The 15,425-nt window shown below is 35.1% G+C and overlaps 1 protein-coding gene across 1 annotated transcript in view; it reads left to right on the top strand.

Moving 5' to 3' along the window:
• LOC306949084 (sodium channel protein type 1 subunit alpha) overlaps positions 1 to 15,425 on the top strand; it is a gene marked incomplete at both ends in the record, with an annotated part of 58,396 nt that overhangs the window by 16,197 nt on the left and 26,774 nt on the right. The window contains 11 exons of the mRNA XM_079538861.1: positions 4,155 to 4,218; positions 4,841 to 4,982; positions 5,132 to 5,338; positions 5,676 to 5,981; positions 6,719 to 7,099; positions 8,277 to 8,409; positions 8,931 to 9,169; positions 11,452 to 11,625; positions 12,226 to 12,582; positions 13,266 to 13,745; positions 14,788 to 14,905. Coding sequence (XP_079394987.1) covers positions 4,155 to 4,218; positions 4,841 to 4,982; positions 5,132 to 5,338; positions 5,676 to 5,981; positions 6,719 to 7,099; positions 8,277 to 8,409; positions 8,931 to 9,169; positions 11,452 to 11,625; positions 12,226 to 12,582; positions 13,266 to 13,745; positions 14,788 to 14,905 — 2,601 coding nt within the window. The remainder of the gene's footprint in view (positions 1 to 4,154; positions 4,219 to 4,840; positions 4,983 to 5,131; positions 5,339 to 5,675; positions 5,982 to 6,718; positions 7,100 to 8,276; positions 8,410 to 8,930; positions 9,170 to 11,451; positions 11,626 to 12,225; positions 12,583 to 13,265; positions 13,746 to 14,787; positions 14,906 to 15,425) is intronic.

Raw genomic sequence — 15,425 nt, 5'->3', positions numbered from 1 at the left:
ATCTCACAGGCAAAGATATAACAGGTACAATAGCTGTATGTCAAAGGCAGTTTTTAAATAGAAGTAATTCTAACTATCATCATGCAACTGATCAGTTACCTCGATTGACTTCCATCTAAATTTCTTAAATTAGGATGTAATCTTCTTGTGAAACAATACTTAAACTTGTGAATACAGAGAGGTCCCATGCTGTAGTGTACAGCAAAGATTAAGCAAGGGAGACTGCATGTTTCAAGGTCAGACTTCATTTTCTGTCTCTTTTAACAAAGAATCTATAAACTAAAGCTCTGATTTCATTTGGCTTCAAGGAGACCCAAAGTCCCTTGAAAAATCTTGCTGCATTAATTATAGAAAATACTTTAATGAATGGCTCCTTCAACCTGTGGTGTTATTTACATAGAAATTCATATTTGTTATGAAGTTATGAATCTTGTTATGAAGCTAATAAGCTTTTCCTTTCTTACAGACAGTTTCACAGAAAAGAAATGATCTTGCATCTTCCTGTTCTTTTTTCACATTGGCTATTGGGATATGGAAGTGGTTCTTAAACTAGTTGTTTTGCAGGAGAGTAAGAAAGGTCTTAACTGGAACTCAATGCAGTACAATGGCTTTGTCTAGTAGAAATTATAATTGTTTTAAATGGCTAATAGTTGTGTATATTGCACAAAAAAAGGCATATAAGCCATGTGTTTTCCTCTGAGCTCAATTTTGGGAATATCAGAGAGACTTAATGTAGGCATTGCTGTCATGAATGAGCCAAACACTCTCTTTTCCCATGTTCAGAGATATGGAATCTGATAAAATTAATGGTAGATCCATTTATCTCATTAAGTCTTTCATAAACAAAGTTTTCTGGGAAATAAATATTGCACTGACAGACCAAAGACACATTTTAGTTATTAATTATTGTTTCCTAATATGCATTATGTGTTTCAAGGCATGTTGTGGTACATACTAGGTAGACTGTTAGAGCAATTCTAAAATCTGTTGCTGCTTCTTATAGAATTATTCATGTGATGCTTACATTATGTACTCTTCTGCTGAACTGCTCAGCTCAAGAACATGAGATCAAATTGTCTTGGCTTAGCAAAGTCTTAAGGGATGTCTCTGTGCCAGCTCTGTTCTTTCTTTCCTTGTAATTGAGTTGAAATATCTATTCTCTCTTTGCCTCTTTCTTTTAGTGCTCTCTCCGTACTTTTAGTTTTTAAATAAAGATGTTTATTTCATCTTAAACATATTGCCAGTGAGTCTTCTATGAAGTAGATGGAAACAGCCTAAAAGAAATAAATGGGCTGATCAGGTAGGTGCGGAACTCTCGAAGACCAAGTCTGATAGAAAAGATAAGTCATCTCCTCAGTCGCTTGAAAGGATTAAGAAGCTGCAGTCAGCAGTGCATAGAGATGCATGATATTTGCCTGAAATCCAGAGGAATGGAGTCTCAGGGCCAGCCCAGATGCTTTTCTAGATGTCCTAGTACAAAATCGTTGTTGGATGAGTTTGGTAATGCTGACCCCACAGCATATGGGTTTGTCTCTTCAGTAGTGTTGCAAATGCTTCTTACATACGCTTTCTGCTTATCTGATGCCGGATGATCTTGCAAGAGCTGCAAGTTTCCTGCTTTCCTTTGTGCTGGGTTTCACAGGGGTTTCATCCTTGTCCTGTCACTGAGTTTTCCTCCTCATTAACTGATGATTTTCCTCAGACTATTTACTTATGAAGCACAGACTTTTCTTCAATCTGTGTGAAACATCTCAGTATTTGTTTCATGAAATAACAATTACCCTAAATTTACCCAGACAACTGTAAGTTCTCTTGAACTGAAGTACTTGCCTGCCAGGGATTTTTTCCACATTTTCTCTCCAAATAAAGGGAAACCAGCCATGTGCCTTGAATGTAGCGAGAGCCTTTTCACGTCACACTGGCAAAATACCATTGTGAATTTTGCATTTAGTTAGGGGCATGTACTTACACAGTTTTGTTCAGCTTGTGTTGTTAGAACAATTTTCCTGTCATGACAATATTTTGAGCATTTGTATCTGCCATCCTGCATAACGTGGTTGTATCAGAGTATGCAGAGAAAGCCTATTGGCTATTGCCTGTGGAACTGGCAGGTCAGCAGGCTTCACAGCACATCTTGTCTAAAGTTTTCACACCAGCCTTCTTCTAGTGGTTTGGTTCAACTACTGCAGTGCCGTTAACGAATGACTGCCCTTTGTATATTTTATCAGGTCAGGTTTGTGTTCTTCCTAAACAGCTGTTAAGTTCCAACATGTTTTAAGCACGATTAGCTGACATCATGCAGAATAAGGTTTCTTTCAAATGGGTCAGCTGTGGTCAGCATCAAGCCAGCTAACTTTCCTACTTGCAGGTCAACACATTGCAATTCTGCAATGCATGCCAACCCAACACGACAGCAGCAGCACACAGGAGACTGTACCCTGTATGGCCGAGTAGATACTGAAACTGACTCCTTCACAGTGTCAAACACAATCTACATACAGCTGCTAACCTATGGCCTACCTCCTGCGGCCAGCAACATGTTATGCCTATGACTGGTGGCATCTCCTCAAACCCAGTACTCAGTGGTAACCTTCTTCAAGTTTGCTTCTGTAGCAGCCTGACTTCACCAGCACAGTATATGCAGCTACAGCCAAGTTTGAGCTCAGTTGTGCTGGTAGTACTTCAGTTGAGGCCATTTTAAGGAGACCAGCAGGTCAGCTCTGTGGAGCAGAAAACCAGTGGGAGTTTTAATTCTCCTCAGGCAGCAAAAAAGAAACAGTTCAAAAGTGCAGCAGCTGCAGAAGTGCTATTGTAAAAGTCTGCTTTGAGGAGAAAAAAAACAAATTCAAGTAGATAGTGAATGTGCATCTTAATAGGCACAACTTTTTGCTCATCATCTCTTTATTCTTCTAAGGACAGATAGGTCAATGTTGTTGCTGTCTAAACAATCTAAAAAGCCCCTTAAGTTCAGGATTACTAAACAACTTTTGAGATGCTTAGTTACAGAGTGATTTGGTGGAACCTTCCCATTATTTCTTTCCCAAGATTATAAATAATTTCATCATATATACATATCACCTACCTACACAAATGAATATTGCAGTTATTTGATTTAGATATATACCAAACTGTATACCAATCATAAGTCGCATTGCAGACTGTGAGTGCCCATAATAGTGAGAGCCCTTGGGAACCAGATGATTTTTGCAGAGTTCACTTATCATAGAATCATTAAGGCTCAAAAGGCCTTTAAGATCATCTATTCTAACCATCAGCCCATTCCTGTTCTAAACCTTGTCCCTCAGTGCCACATCTACTCTTTTCTTGAAAATCTCCAGGGGTGGTAACTCCCTGGTCAGCCTGTTCCAATACCTCACCGTTCTTTCAGAAAATAATTTTTTTGTAATATCCAACATGAACCTCCCCTGGTTCTACTTTAGGACATTCCCTCTCATCCTATCGCTGTTACCTGGGAGAAGAATCTTCTTCATCAGAACCTCCTCTCAGCTAGTTGTATAGAGTGACAAGATTTCCCCTGAGCCTTCTCTTCTCCAGACTGAACAATGCCAGTTTCCTCAAACACTCCCCATAATACTTGTGCTCCAGATCCTTCACAGCTTTATTGCCCTTCTCTAGACACGTTTCAGGGCCTCAATATTGTCCTTGTAGTGAGGGAGATACGAAATAACTGCCACATGTGTTGGTAAGTGGCCAACTGGAACTTTTGTCAATGCTGATCAAAAAGTTTCCCTCCTTAAAACAAATTATCAGTACCTTTCTTTTTTTCAGCTACAATTCAATTGTAAGTGTACAGTATAATGTCGTAAGTTTTTAGTTAGTTCATTGGTCAGTCTGAAAGGAGAATGGTAGAATTCATTTACATTCAGCAGCGTTCTTTGGGATTTTTAGTGCATTTTGGTATTTTAACAATAAGCTGAGAGATGACTTTTAGTGCAATTTGTGGTGGCATTTACTCCAAGTTACATTCCTACTGAAAAAATGCTAATATTCATTTAAAGATGTATCTGAAATCATATTATTTATAGATCTGGACTATTTGTTTCAGAGAGCTTCAGTTGTTAAAAACAAAAGAACAAACCCACAGATCAATATTCAGAATTTTATTAATTTTTTGGAAATTCTTTCCTAAACAGGTCATTTTTATTTTCTGGAAGGGCAAAATGATGCTCTCCTTTGTGGAAACAGTTCTGATGCTGGGTAAGACAAATTTTTGAGAGTTTTTTCACAGTGTATAAATTAGATCCATCTTAAGGTATACATCGTATATTTTGAGTGAATATATTCTTTCACATAAGGAGTGATATTAAGATTTTGCATTGCGATTTGGATTAGAGTTCCTGATCCATTGGCAACGTTGTACACCATTGAGCTCAGTGAACTGCTTAATGAGCTTAGTATTTGCATGGCTGAATCAGTAATTTGCAATTAATGTAGCTACTGCTGGGCATGAGAAGCAACAGATGGCACAGCTAGAAAACTCCAGCTATGTTCCAGTTCCTGCTGCATGCAGGAGTACTATCACATTCAGTAGCAGGCAGTAGTTTTCACAATGACATTAGTTACAGCGTTAATAATTAAAGGAATTATTTGAATTACATTTTAGAAGTTTAGATTTAGCTTTTCATAGCAGGTTTTTATTTGTGCCTTTCCTGTATAATTTTTTAGTGTTCTTTAAAAATTCTCGATTATAAATCACAATTTCTGGTGTTTCTAGTCTGATTAACCAAAGAAAAATACACTTTTAATCACAATCTTCTGTATGTTCCAATTGATAATACTAAAATAACTATATAAGATGACAGCCAGTTTGTCTTTGCAGGCAGTGTCCAGAAGGTTACACGTGTGTGAAAGCTGGTAGAAATCCCAATTATGGCTACACAAGTTTTGACACTTTCAGCTGGGCTTTCTTGTCACTGTTTCGTTTGATGACCCAAGACTTCTGGGAAAATCTTTATCAGCTGGTGAGAATTTTGTTATGGGTGATAGACTAAACATGTTTTTACCTGTAATGCAAGAAGTCTAAAATCAGTTATGTTATCTTACTTTTCAAAGTATAAGAAACAGAACTTTGTCTACCTATTCTTGCTTATGAATGCATTTTTGTTTCCAGACACTACGTGCTGCTGGGAAAACATACATGATATTTTTTGTTTTGGTGATTTTTCTGGGCTCCTTCTATCTGATCAACTTGATCCTGGCTGTGGTTGCCATGGCTTACGAAGAGCAGAACCAAGCAACCCTGGAAGAAGCAGAGCAGAAAGAGGCAGAATTTCAACAAATGCTGGAACAGCTAAAGAAGCAGCAAGAAGCAGCTCAGGTATAATTTAATGGCTTAATAAAGCGCATAACAGGAATTCTTGTAGAGATACTTAAATCCCTGTTTTTTGAATTTGGAGATTAAAACCACTGTGCTGGACTTTCAGTATTGGAGTTAGCTCAGAGATTTTCTCTTCTGCATTGTACTGAGAACAACTGAGGCATAGTCAAGAATATTCAGAACCAGGAATATATTGTTTGTTATGTTTTTCTTTAGTCATCAGTACAGTTTGTAAGTGATAAGACTTTGGGGGTCTAAAAATTCTGTACAAGTAAAATTTAACAGTTTTGATGTCATGGTTTGCTGAGTGACATGAATTCATTCTGTGATGTGACAGGCAGCAGCAGTGGCAGCGGCGGCAGTAACAGCATCTGCAGAGTCCAGGGAACCCAGTGTCGCGGGAGGAGCAGGTGGGCTTTCAGAAAGTTCCTCAGAGGCTTCCAAATTGAGCTCAAAGAGTGCCAAAGAGAGGAGAAATAGAAGGAAAAAAAGAAAACAGAAAGAACAGTCTGGAGGAGAGGAAAAAGATGAAGATGAATTTCACAAGTCTGAATCAGAAGACAGCATCAGAAGAAAAGGTTTCCGGTTATCTATTGAAGGCAATAGGCTGACATATGAAAAGAAATACTCTTCTCCACATCAGGTATTGCATATTGCATGTGTTATTTTTGATAGAAGCATATATTTAAAGCATCGTAGGCTGTTATAAAACAAGTTTATTCTTCCTGGTACAGTAATGTGAATCTACTGCTTAAAGAAAAGAAACCAGGATTTTCATTAAATTTTCTCATTCTTGTTTGCACCTGAGAGAAAGTGCTGTAGGTGCTAGGCTGTCTTGTAAAAAAAGACAAAACATCACAGTGAAATTTAACTTCATATACCTCCTCTTGTAAAAACATTGTTCAAAAGTTATATTAAAAATATTCTTCAGCTGATTCAGTTCGTTTCTTTGATTATACATTATCTATTCTTATTAAAATGTTATGGTGTCTTTCCATTATGGTAGCCTTACATTTTCCTCCTGCTTCGATGATTTTGGAGGTTGGTTCAATATATGAAGGATGCTGCATATATGAAAAAACATGCATGTTTATAATGCATTTTTGCTAGATGGATATTGTTCAATCACCCAGCTACTTTAGCAGACATTAGGAGCAAATTTCATTAGTGCTCAAAACTGGTTTTGTTTTAAAAATCCATGAGCAGAGGTATTTCTTCTTGCAAAATATGGTGAACGTACAAAATATTCACAGTAGCGTTAACTTCTGCTAAAAGTGGTTAACATTATGTAAGAAAAAAAATGAAAAAGATATGTGGTACTAATGGCAATACTAAGTTTGAAGTTTTCAGTTAATAATCACAAATTTTGTTTGCCTACAGTCTTTGCTGAGCATTCGTGGCTCCCTGTTTTCCCCAAGGCGCAACAGCAGAACAAGTCTTTTCAGCTTCAGAGGTAGAGCAAAGGATATAGGATCTGAAAATGACTTTGCTGATGATGAGCACAGCACTTTTGAAGACAATGATAGCAGAAGAGATTCTCTCTTTGTGCCGCGCAGACACGGTGAACGGCGCAACAGTAACATTAGTCAGGCCAGTAGGTCATCCAGGATGCTGGCAGTGTTTCCAGTGAATGGGAAGATGCACAGCACTGTGGATTGCAATGGGGTGGTTTCCCTGGTTGGTGGACCATCTGTTCCTACATCGCCTGTTGGACAGCTTCTGCCAGAGGTGATAATAGATAAACCAGCTACTGATGACAATGTAAGAAAGTTTTAAACAGCTTAGGCATCATGGCCTTTTCTTACTGCACCAGCCAGTGTTACCTACAGAATGGAATCCTTGGCAATGCTTCCTGGTTGGTCAAGCTGTGAATGCTCCTGCATCTTGTAAAATCTTTAATAAATTAAACAGATATGATAGTTTGCATTTACTTACTAATATTCTCATAACTAACAAATGAAATTTGCAGTTTCCATATAGTAAAACATTATCTATACATCCACAAAAGCACTGTACTGTATTACCAGGCCATGCATTCATTTTGCTGCTATAAATGTCTGGCTGGTTATGGTCCACAAAATCAAAGTTGCTATACGATTGAGAACAGTATACAAAAATGTTATCATATGTCTGCAATCAGTAAGACACTGTTATTACCAGTATATCAAAATTAGCATTATTGGTTAATTTTGATAATATACGATTCTATATCAGACCCACTAAAAATGTAAGGAAGTAGGCAGTTCTTTATTACCATTTGTTTCTTCTTTCTATATATTTCCATCCTTTGCTGGTGGAGTTCTGTAGTATAAATGCATAGTTAATTGGAATATTGCATTTCTGCACACACTACCAAAAATACAAATTATAAATGTCTGTGTGAACATATTTGCAGCACATATTGCTGTCACTGTGTATGTGTATGCAGATAGGAGAGGAGATCACTGAAATAAATTTCTTAGTTCAAAATTGTCTACTCACATTAATTAGAAATATACTAGCATGAGGAAGCATGAGGAAGTCGTACTTTTCTTACTTGCTACAATTTGTCTAGTGTAAAAAAACTAATATGTCATAGGAAATTGAATATTCTGTCAGCGAGAGCAAGGAAAAAATAGTTTGCAAAAAATGTACAATTTTTTTAATTCAGTCCTAATTCAGTCCTTTTCATATCTTTAAATAATTCTTCTAAGCTTGAAGGAAAGAAATGCAATAGTTAAGTGAATAAACTCTCACTAAATCTTGAATAGTTAGGTAACTATTGCCTATTATCATTTAAAAATTATCTTAAAGATATTAAGAAGTAAGAAAAGTCTGACAAGATAAAACTTGAAGTGCACGAAGCACGTATATATGCATATTAATAACAGGGATCTATGTAGTATTTGTCTACTTTATTATTCAAATGTGGTCTCACCTATTACTGTTCCCTGTGTAGGGCACCACTACAGAGACAGAAATGAGGAAGAGAATATCAGGCTCTTTGCATGTTTCTATGGACTATCTGGAAGATCCAGCTTTAAGAGAGAGAGCAATGAGCATTGCTAGCATCCTCACAAACACTGTGGAAGGTGTGTGTTATACATAGCTTAATGCCATATTGTTCCTGAAAATCTGATTTGAAACTTAAAAACTGATTTAAAATACGTTAATAGATACTGTCCAACAAACCAACGAATATTTATCAGTACACTCAGAGGCCTATATTCAATAAAGTCATTACATAAGTAAGCATTTCTAGTTCATTGTTTTGCTACCATCTACCCTGTGCTTGCTGGGACTACAAAGTTCTGTTTGATGACAACAACTGAGGGGACGCTTATACATATTATTAAAAAAACACTTCACCGTACACAAAAAGATAATAGAATATTTTTCAAATATATAACTGTATATACATATTTTTAGTAGTTATATTATTCAGTTACTCTTTAAAAGCTCAGCTGTATGTGATAAAAATGTTTTTTTTTGTACTAGGAATGAATAAAAATTATAAAAGATATGCCACAGACTGATAACTTGACTGGTATAACTCATGTAGCCTTGAGAATGCTAGAACAATCATGTACTTATGAATTTTGCTTTCTCACAGAACTCGAAGAATCAAGACAGAAATGCCCACCGTGTTGGTATAAATTTGCAAATATTTTCTTGATCTGGGACTGCAGTCCTCATTGGTTAAAAGTAAAACATATTGTCAACTTAGTTGTAATGGATCCATTTGTTGACCTGGCTATTACAATTTGCATTGTTTTAAATACACTCTTTATGGCCATGGAGCATTATCCGATGACTGATGAATTCAATAATGTACTTTCAGTTGGAAATCTGGTAAGTCTGTTGCTTTTTTTGTGTTTATGTTTTTAAAGGAAGTATGCCTGTTTGTTTGTACCTCTTTAAAAAGCAGATTTACTGACCATTTGTTACCCTCCTAATAGATTCTATCGTAACATTTTTGGATTACATAACTTAGAATTCTGTAAAATCAATATTTTCCTGTGTTCTGGAAAACCAAATTAAATATTTAAAAAACATGGCACCACTGCTACATTAAGTCTATATTAAATAGAAGTTGATTTATCTGGCTACTAAACCAGGAAATGCATTACTTCCATGAAAAAGACACCATGGAATAAATGTGTTTCTTTTTCAATCAATACAATACAAATGTGTAAATTATGAATGTGTTTTTAATTGCTTTCGCCTCTTTGCTCTGTTTCCTGAGTATAGGTTTACAGTCACTAGAAGAGCCATTTAAAGGCATTTCTAGAATTTTCTTCTTTAAATGAACTTTTATTTGGATACATGGATTGTTCTCTATGTATGCTTATTCTAAATATGAGAAATGTCCCACAGTAATTATTCTTCTTACAGTCTTTTATATTTTTTAGAATCAGATAATTAGTAAGGTAACTTTTTTATCATGTTGTCAACTACATTTTCTCCCCTTCAACTTCAAGAAGATAAATTATTAAAGAATTCAGTAGTTAATTTTCTGTAGCTATGATGCTTTTGAACTGACAGGTTTGATCACACAGAAGTATCTGTGGCTGCAGTCCTACTTCATCTCTTATTTTAAGAATTGATTTCTTATAACGTGATTTTTTAAAATCCTTGTTTTGTAATGAAGGAAAAAATATCTCAGATCAAATAAATGACTACAGAATTCGGAAAGGAAAATTAATAGACAAATTCCTAACCAAATTTCATACACTTATAATAAAGGAAACTCTGAATATATTGTATTGTAGCAGTTTGTCTTGTATTATAGCTTGTATATATATATATATATATTACAGTCTTACTTGCCAATCAGGAAAATATCATATAAATATTGGTGAATATTAGACTGGAAAGAGAGTGTGAGAGAGGTTGGCTGTAAGCACCATCCTCTTTCAATCTTAAGTTTCTTTCTCAAAGCAGAAGCTATCAGGGTTCTCCTGCTCCCATAGTTTATCTTTAAATGCCCTTGAGAACTTCACTGTCACAATGGTTAGGAACTTTATTCCTATTTTCACATGGTATTTATTCATTCCCACTTCTTCCATGGTGATTTTAATTCTCTATAATAACTATAAGTAACTTTTCCTCTCCAGTGCTTGCATCTGTGATGTATTTAGAAGTAATAAAATCTATCTCGAGAATTTATGTTCCTACACTGAACAAGTCAGAATCTTGTCCAGATCCCGATTATCCCAGTTATTCTCTTTAGCTGTTGCAGTTTCTGTTCAACTTGAAAACTGAGTTATCAAAAACCAAAAGGAAAGACAAATAACCAGCACAGTGCAGAGCTCAGCTAGCCTTTAATGGTGGCTTTCATACTTTCTTATCCTATAAGAAATTCTAATACTCAGAATCACAACTGCTTTCTCTTAAACCTACTCAGGCTCAGTACCTTGGTGGCTCCCTAAATATGATTCCTGCTTCATTAAGAATATTGAACTCCACGATAGGAAATGATTATCAGAAATATCATGTTTAAAATGCACTTCTAAATGTTATTTCAGTCCTGACTTAAAAACAGTTGAGCCAATTGGCTTTACTGAGCTTACTGACAACACCCACATAGAAGTTTCTTCAGCTCCTGCAAATTGTCGTATCTCCGTTCATCTCCAGCTGTTATAAATAATCTTATTTCTGTTGAACTGAATGGAATTATTGTAGGGTGTGTAAGCAAAGGAGCTACTCATCAGGAGTCTTAGACTTGGCCTCATTCATAATGCTGTATAATGTAATAAGTGTACCAAAAATTATGTTATGCCATATAATTTCTTGGAAAGCATTCTGGTTTATGCCATGAAAATCAAATTAAGGATATTGTTTGTACAATACATGAGGAAGTCCGTATCCTGATATAATTGAAATTGGATTACAAATGTTATAAACCAGAAGTTTACATTATGTCTTTTTCAGCTTAGAATTTAATTTTATGAAAAAAATTGGTTGGTTTATATGACCTCTGTTAAGGTAAGGTGGTCATAATATATCACCACAGTGAACTGTTTTTGAGTATCAGTTTTGGATGAGGCTAATTTCCGATAGGTAGCCTAGACAACAGCTAAACTTGCAATATTATAATTTGCAAAAAATAACCATCTGCACTCTGAATTCAGGTCTTCACTGGAATCTTCACTGCAGAGATGTTTCTCAAGATAATTGCAATGGATCCTTACTATTATTTTCAAGAAGGCTGGAATATTTTTGATGGATTTATTGTAACCCTTAGCTTGGTTGAGCTTGGTCTTGCAGATGTAGAAGGGCTCTCAGTTCTTCGATCATTCAGATTGGTAAATATACATCAATTGCACCGATTATTCAATGAGACTTCATTAGTTTGTTTTTTTTCCCCTTAAAAATTTTCATTATTTGCTACGATACTGATCCTGAAGTCTCTTTCAGCAGTACAAATCCATACAAATCCGTATTTGATACCTTACTGTCTTCAGCATGAATCAGTAGAGATACAGAAAAATAAATAGCAATGGCTGTCTTGGCCTATTTCCGATCTATTTATTATATGTACACACTTTAAACATCCTGCTATGCAGACTCTTTAGATAGATGTATTGTGCTCTGATTAATATCACAGGAGAAGATCCATTGTGTAAATAACTGCAGAAAAGTAGCCCCATTTATTTTAAAAGATGGACCCTAAATTTTAAACTCTATTTGACAGATTGTTTCTTGGGTTTGGGGGAAAACTATGCTTTGAAGTTATCAAGCTCTAACTTTGCAAAATTTTGTGACTGACCTTTTGAACATCATGCATGTAGAAAAGAACATAAACTTTCAACAGGAGGCATTTTTTTGCAGTAGTGTCTTTCCATAAAAATATCTTTGTATTTTTTGTTTCTGCTTGTCCTAACGCTGTTTTTCTTTTCTTCCAGTTACGAGTCTTCAAATTAGCAAAATCCTGGCCAACTCTAAATATGCTGATTAAGATTATTGGCAACTCAGTGGGAGCTCTGGGAAATTTGACTCTCGTTCTGGCCATCATTGTGTTCATTTTTGCTGTTGTTGGGATGCAGCTGTTTGGGAAAAACTATAAGGAATGTGTCTGCAAAATTGCAAGTGATTGTGTACTTCCACGATGGCACATGCAAGATTTTTTTCACTCTTTTTTGATCGTATTCCGAGTGCTGTGTGGAGAATGGATAGAAACAATGTGGGACTGCATGGAGGTTGCTGGCCAAGCAATGTGCCTTACTGTCTTCATGATGGTCATGGTGATTGGAAACTTAGTGGTATGTAATCAAAACATTTACAAAATACTCTTCAATAACAGAGTGGGTTCAATTCTGAAGAGAACTAAGTGTTCTGGCTCTACTTCAATAAAGCACTTAGGCTGGTAGTTTCAAGTGTAAGAGATTTTTTGGATACAGAACAAAGTATTCTGTACCTCATGATATTAAAAAGCTAAGACGATGTTAGAGTGAGCTCTTAGTCGCATTCTTAATTTGTCTTTTGGCTGTTTCTAAATATTTGTTCTCCAAACAATTTTAGTTTATGGGCTCTTAATAAATCATTTGCTGTAATTTTATTATTATTTATAACATAGGATTAGTCATCTAAATCTTGTTTCTACTGTGTGAAGGAATAAATTAAACAATTTTATGATGCTGAATAGCAAGTTTGTTATCTCAGGTGATAAGATTTTTCTAACAAAATATTTATACGCCATCTGGATTTAAGAATGTGTTTACAGATATTCATCAGTTGAAATATGTTTTAATAATAAACAAGACACAATCGAAACAAACAAATACCCTCCGTTTTTCATGGGGTAAGAGTTCTGAGGGTGCTTTTATTTTGTTTTTGTGAACTATTGAGATTTCAGCCTTCAATGCTGCTAATAGGACTTTTTAAACAAAGTGCAAGTTCTTTGTTGACGTGAATTTTAGAATGTTCTTTTTTCATCTTTCTGCAGGTACTGAACCTATTTTTGGCCTTGCTGCTGAGCTCATTTAGTGCTGACAACCTTGCTGTGACAGATGATGATAATGAAATGAACAATCTCCAAATTGCAGTAGCAAGAATGCAGAAGGGCATAGACTATGTGAAAAGAAAAGCGCGTGAATTCATCCAAAAAGCTTTCGTTAAAAAACAAAAAGCTTTAGATGAAATCAAACCACTTGAAGATTTGAACAACAAAAACAGTTGTATTTCCAACCATACTGCAGAATTGAGCAAGGACCATGATTATATTAAAGATGTGAATGGAACGACTAGTGGCATAGGCACAGGCAGCAGTGTGGAGAAATATATAATTGATGAAAGTGATTATATGTCATTCATAAACAACCCAAGCCTGACTGTGACAGTGCCCATTGCTGTGGGTGAATCTGACTTTGAAAATTTAAATACAGAGGAGTTTAGTAGTGAATCAGACCTGGAGGAGAGCAAAGAGGTATTTAGATACTTTGTGCATTTCTCTTGATCCCTTCTGCATGTTTTTCTTTACTCAACCCAAGCCAGTGTATTCAGTAATTCACCATTTGTTATTTTGACACTTCTTTATAGAGTAAGTGTATAAAAGAGGGTTTAATTCTTGATGAGCAGAAACTACAGTTCCAACAGGAGGTAGGATGCAAAGGAATGAGGAACCAAGATAATCAAGAACTGCTTATGACCTATGTTTTGTTGAGAACTGTATTTTAGAAAAACTGTTAATTAGCACTGCTGATTTTAAAGAATTTAATTTTGGTGTCCAAAATGCATGAAAGAAATGGTGAATTGAAAGGAAAAGTAAATATTTTTTCCAAAATGAAAAGGTTTTTAAAAAGTTTTGAAAAGTATTTTCAAAATGATTTTGAACGGCAAAGTATACTGCAAAGGATGAGTTATGAGTGTTGGATTGCTAGAAGAAAATACTATTTTTATTAAAATATTAAAAAGGCAATATTTAGGTGAAAACAGAATTTAAAAATAAAACCTCTATAAACTGTTTCTCATGAAAATTAATGACTGAAGCTAAAACTGGATATCTTTACCCATTTTCTTGCTAAAGATATTGTCCTCCACCTGTAGAATACAGCCTTCTATGCTTATCAGTGGTTTTTTTTCTCCTCTTTTCTTTCAGCTGCCACCTCATTTCTATAGTTATATTTGGGCTGTTACCTGCTTTTCAGTAGACTTAACAGGTTGCTGGATATATATTTAAGTTGTACTCTGTCCAGGACAAGAGATCTTTACCACTACTAGTTAGTTTTGGTCATAAATCTTTGCAGGCTTAGAACCATTATTTATATTTTGTAGTTTAAAATCCTTATTAAGATCGATACTGTACAAAGGAAAATTTAAAAACTGTACAAATTTCCCTTCAGTTTGTCAGCAATTAACTTGCACTGAATACCAGAACAAAAGAACTATTAAATTATTCTGGAAAATACTAATATTTTCCTAAAAGTATTTAATGGAAATTTGTGATTCTTTTTTCTTTTTTTTTACAGAAGCTGAATATGTCCAGTTCATCTGAAGGCAGCACAGTTGATATTGGTCTTCCTGCAGAAGAGCAACCAGAAGCTGAACCTGAGGAATCCATGGAGCCAGAGGCCTGCTTCACTGAAGGTGTCTGAGACAAAAAAAATCCAAACTTGTTTATGAAATATGGAACAATTAATTGTCAAAACTAGTTCTTAATATTTGTGTTTAATTATTTACTTTTTTGTCAGTTTTTAAACTATGTTTGGAAGCAGTAATGCTTTTAGACCATAATTCGCCATATTGATATTGAATTTAGTATCTCACACAAAAGAAAGTACAATAAAACATTTGCCACATAGACTTTAATTTTGAATGAATTAGTATATTTTTTATTTCTTACTTTATAATTTAGCTTTATGTTGCATGGATTTTTATCTTTTTGCATATACTGTATTGAGCAGTTAATTCTTGATAAATAAGAAATACTTTTTCTCATCCATTCTTTGAATTGTAAATTTCAGTTGTCTCATTGTTATATTTTATTGCTTTGAAGGAGAAAAAGACCATCTAGATGAAAATCCTCTGACCTTTTACTAAATAGCATAGCTTCTGGAAATGCTGTGTTGTGTTACTAAGTACACACAGCCAACAGTTACATAATTCA

Source organism: Tetrao urogallus (assembly GCF_951394365.1).
Source record: "Tetrao urogallus genome assembly, chromosome: 8".
In the NCBI taxonomy this organism is placed as follows: domain Eukaryota; kingdom Metazoa; phylum Chordata; class Aves; order Galliformes; family Phasianidae; genus Tetrao; species Tetrao urogallus.
The sequence above is the reverse complement of the archived record's forward strand: the minus strand, read 5'-3'. Positions and strand labels throughout refer to the sequence as shown.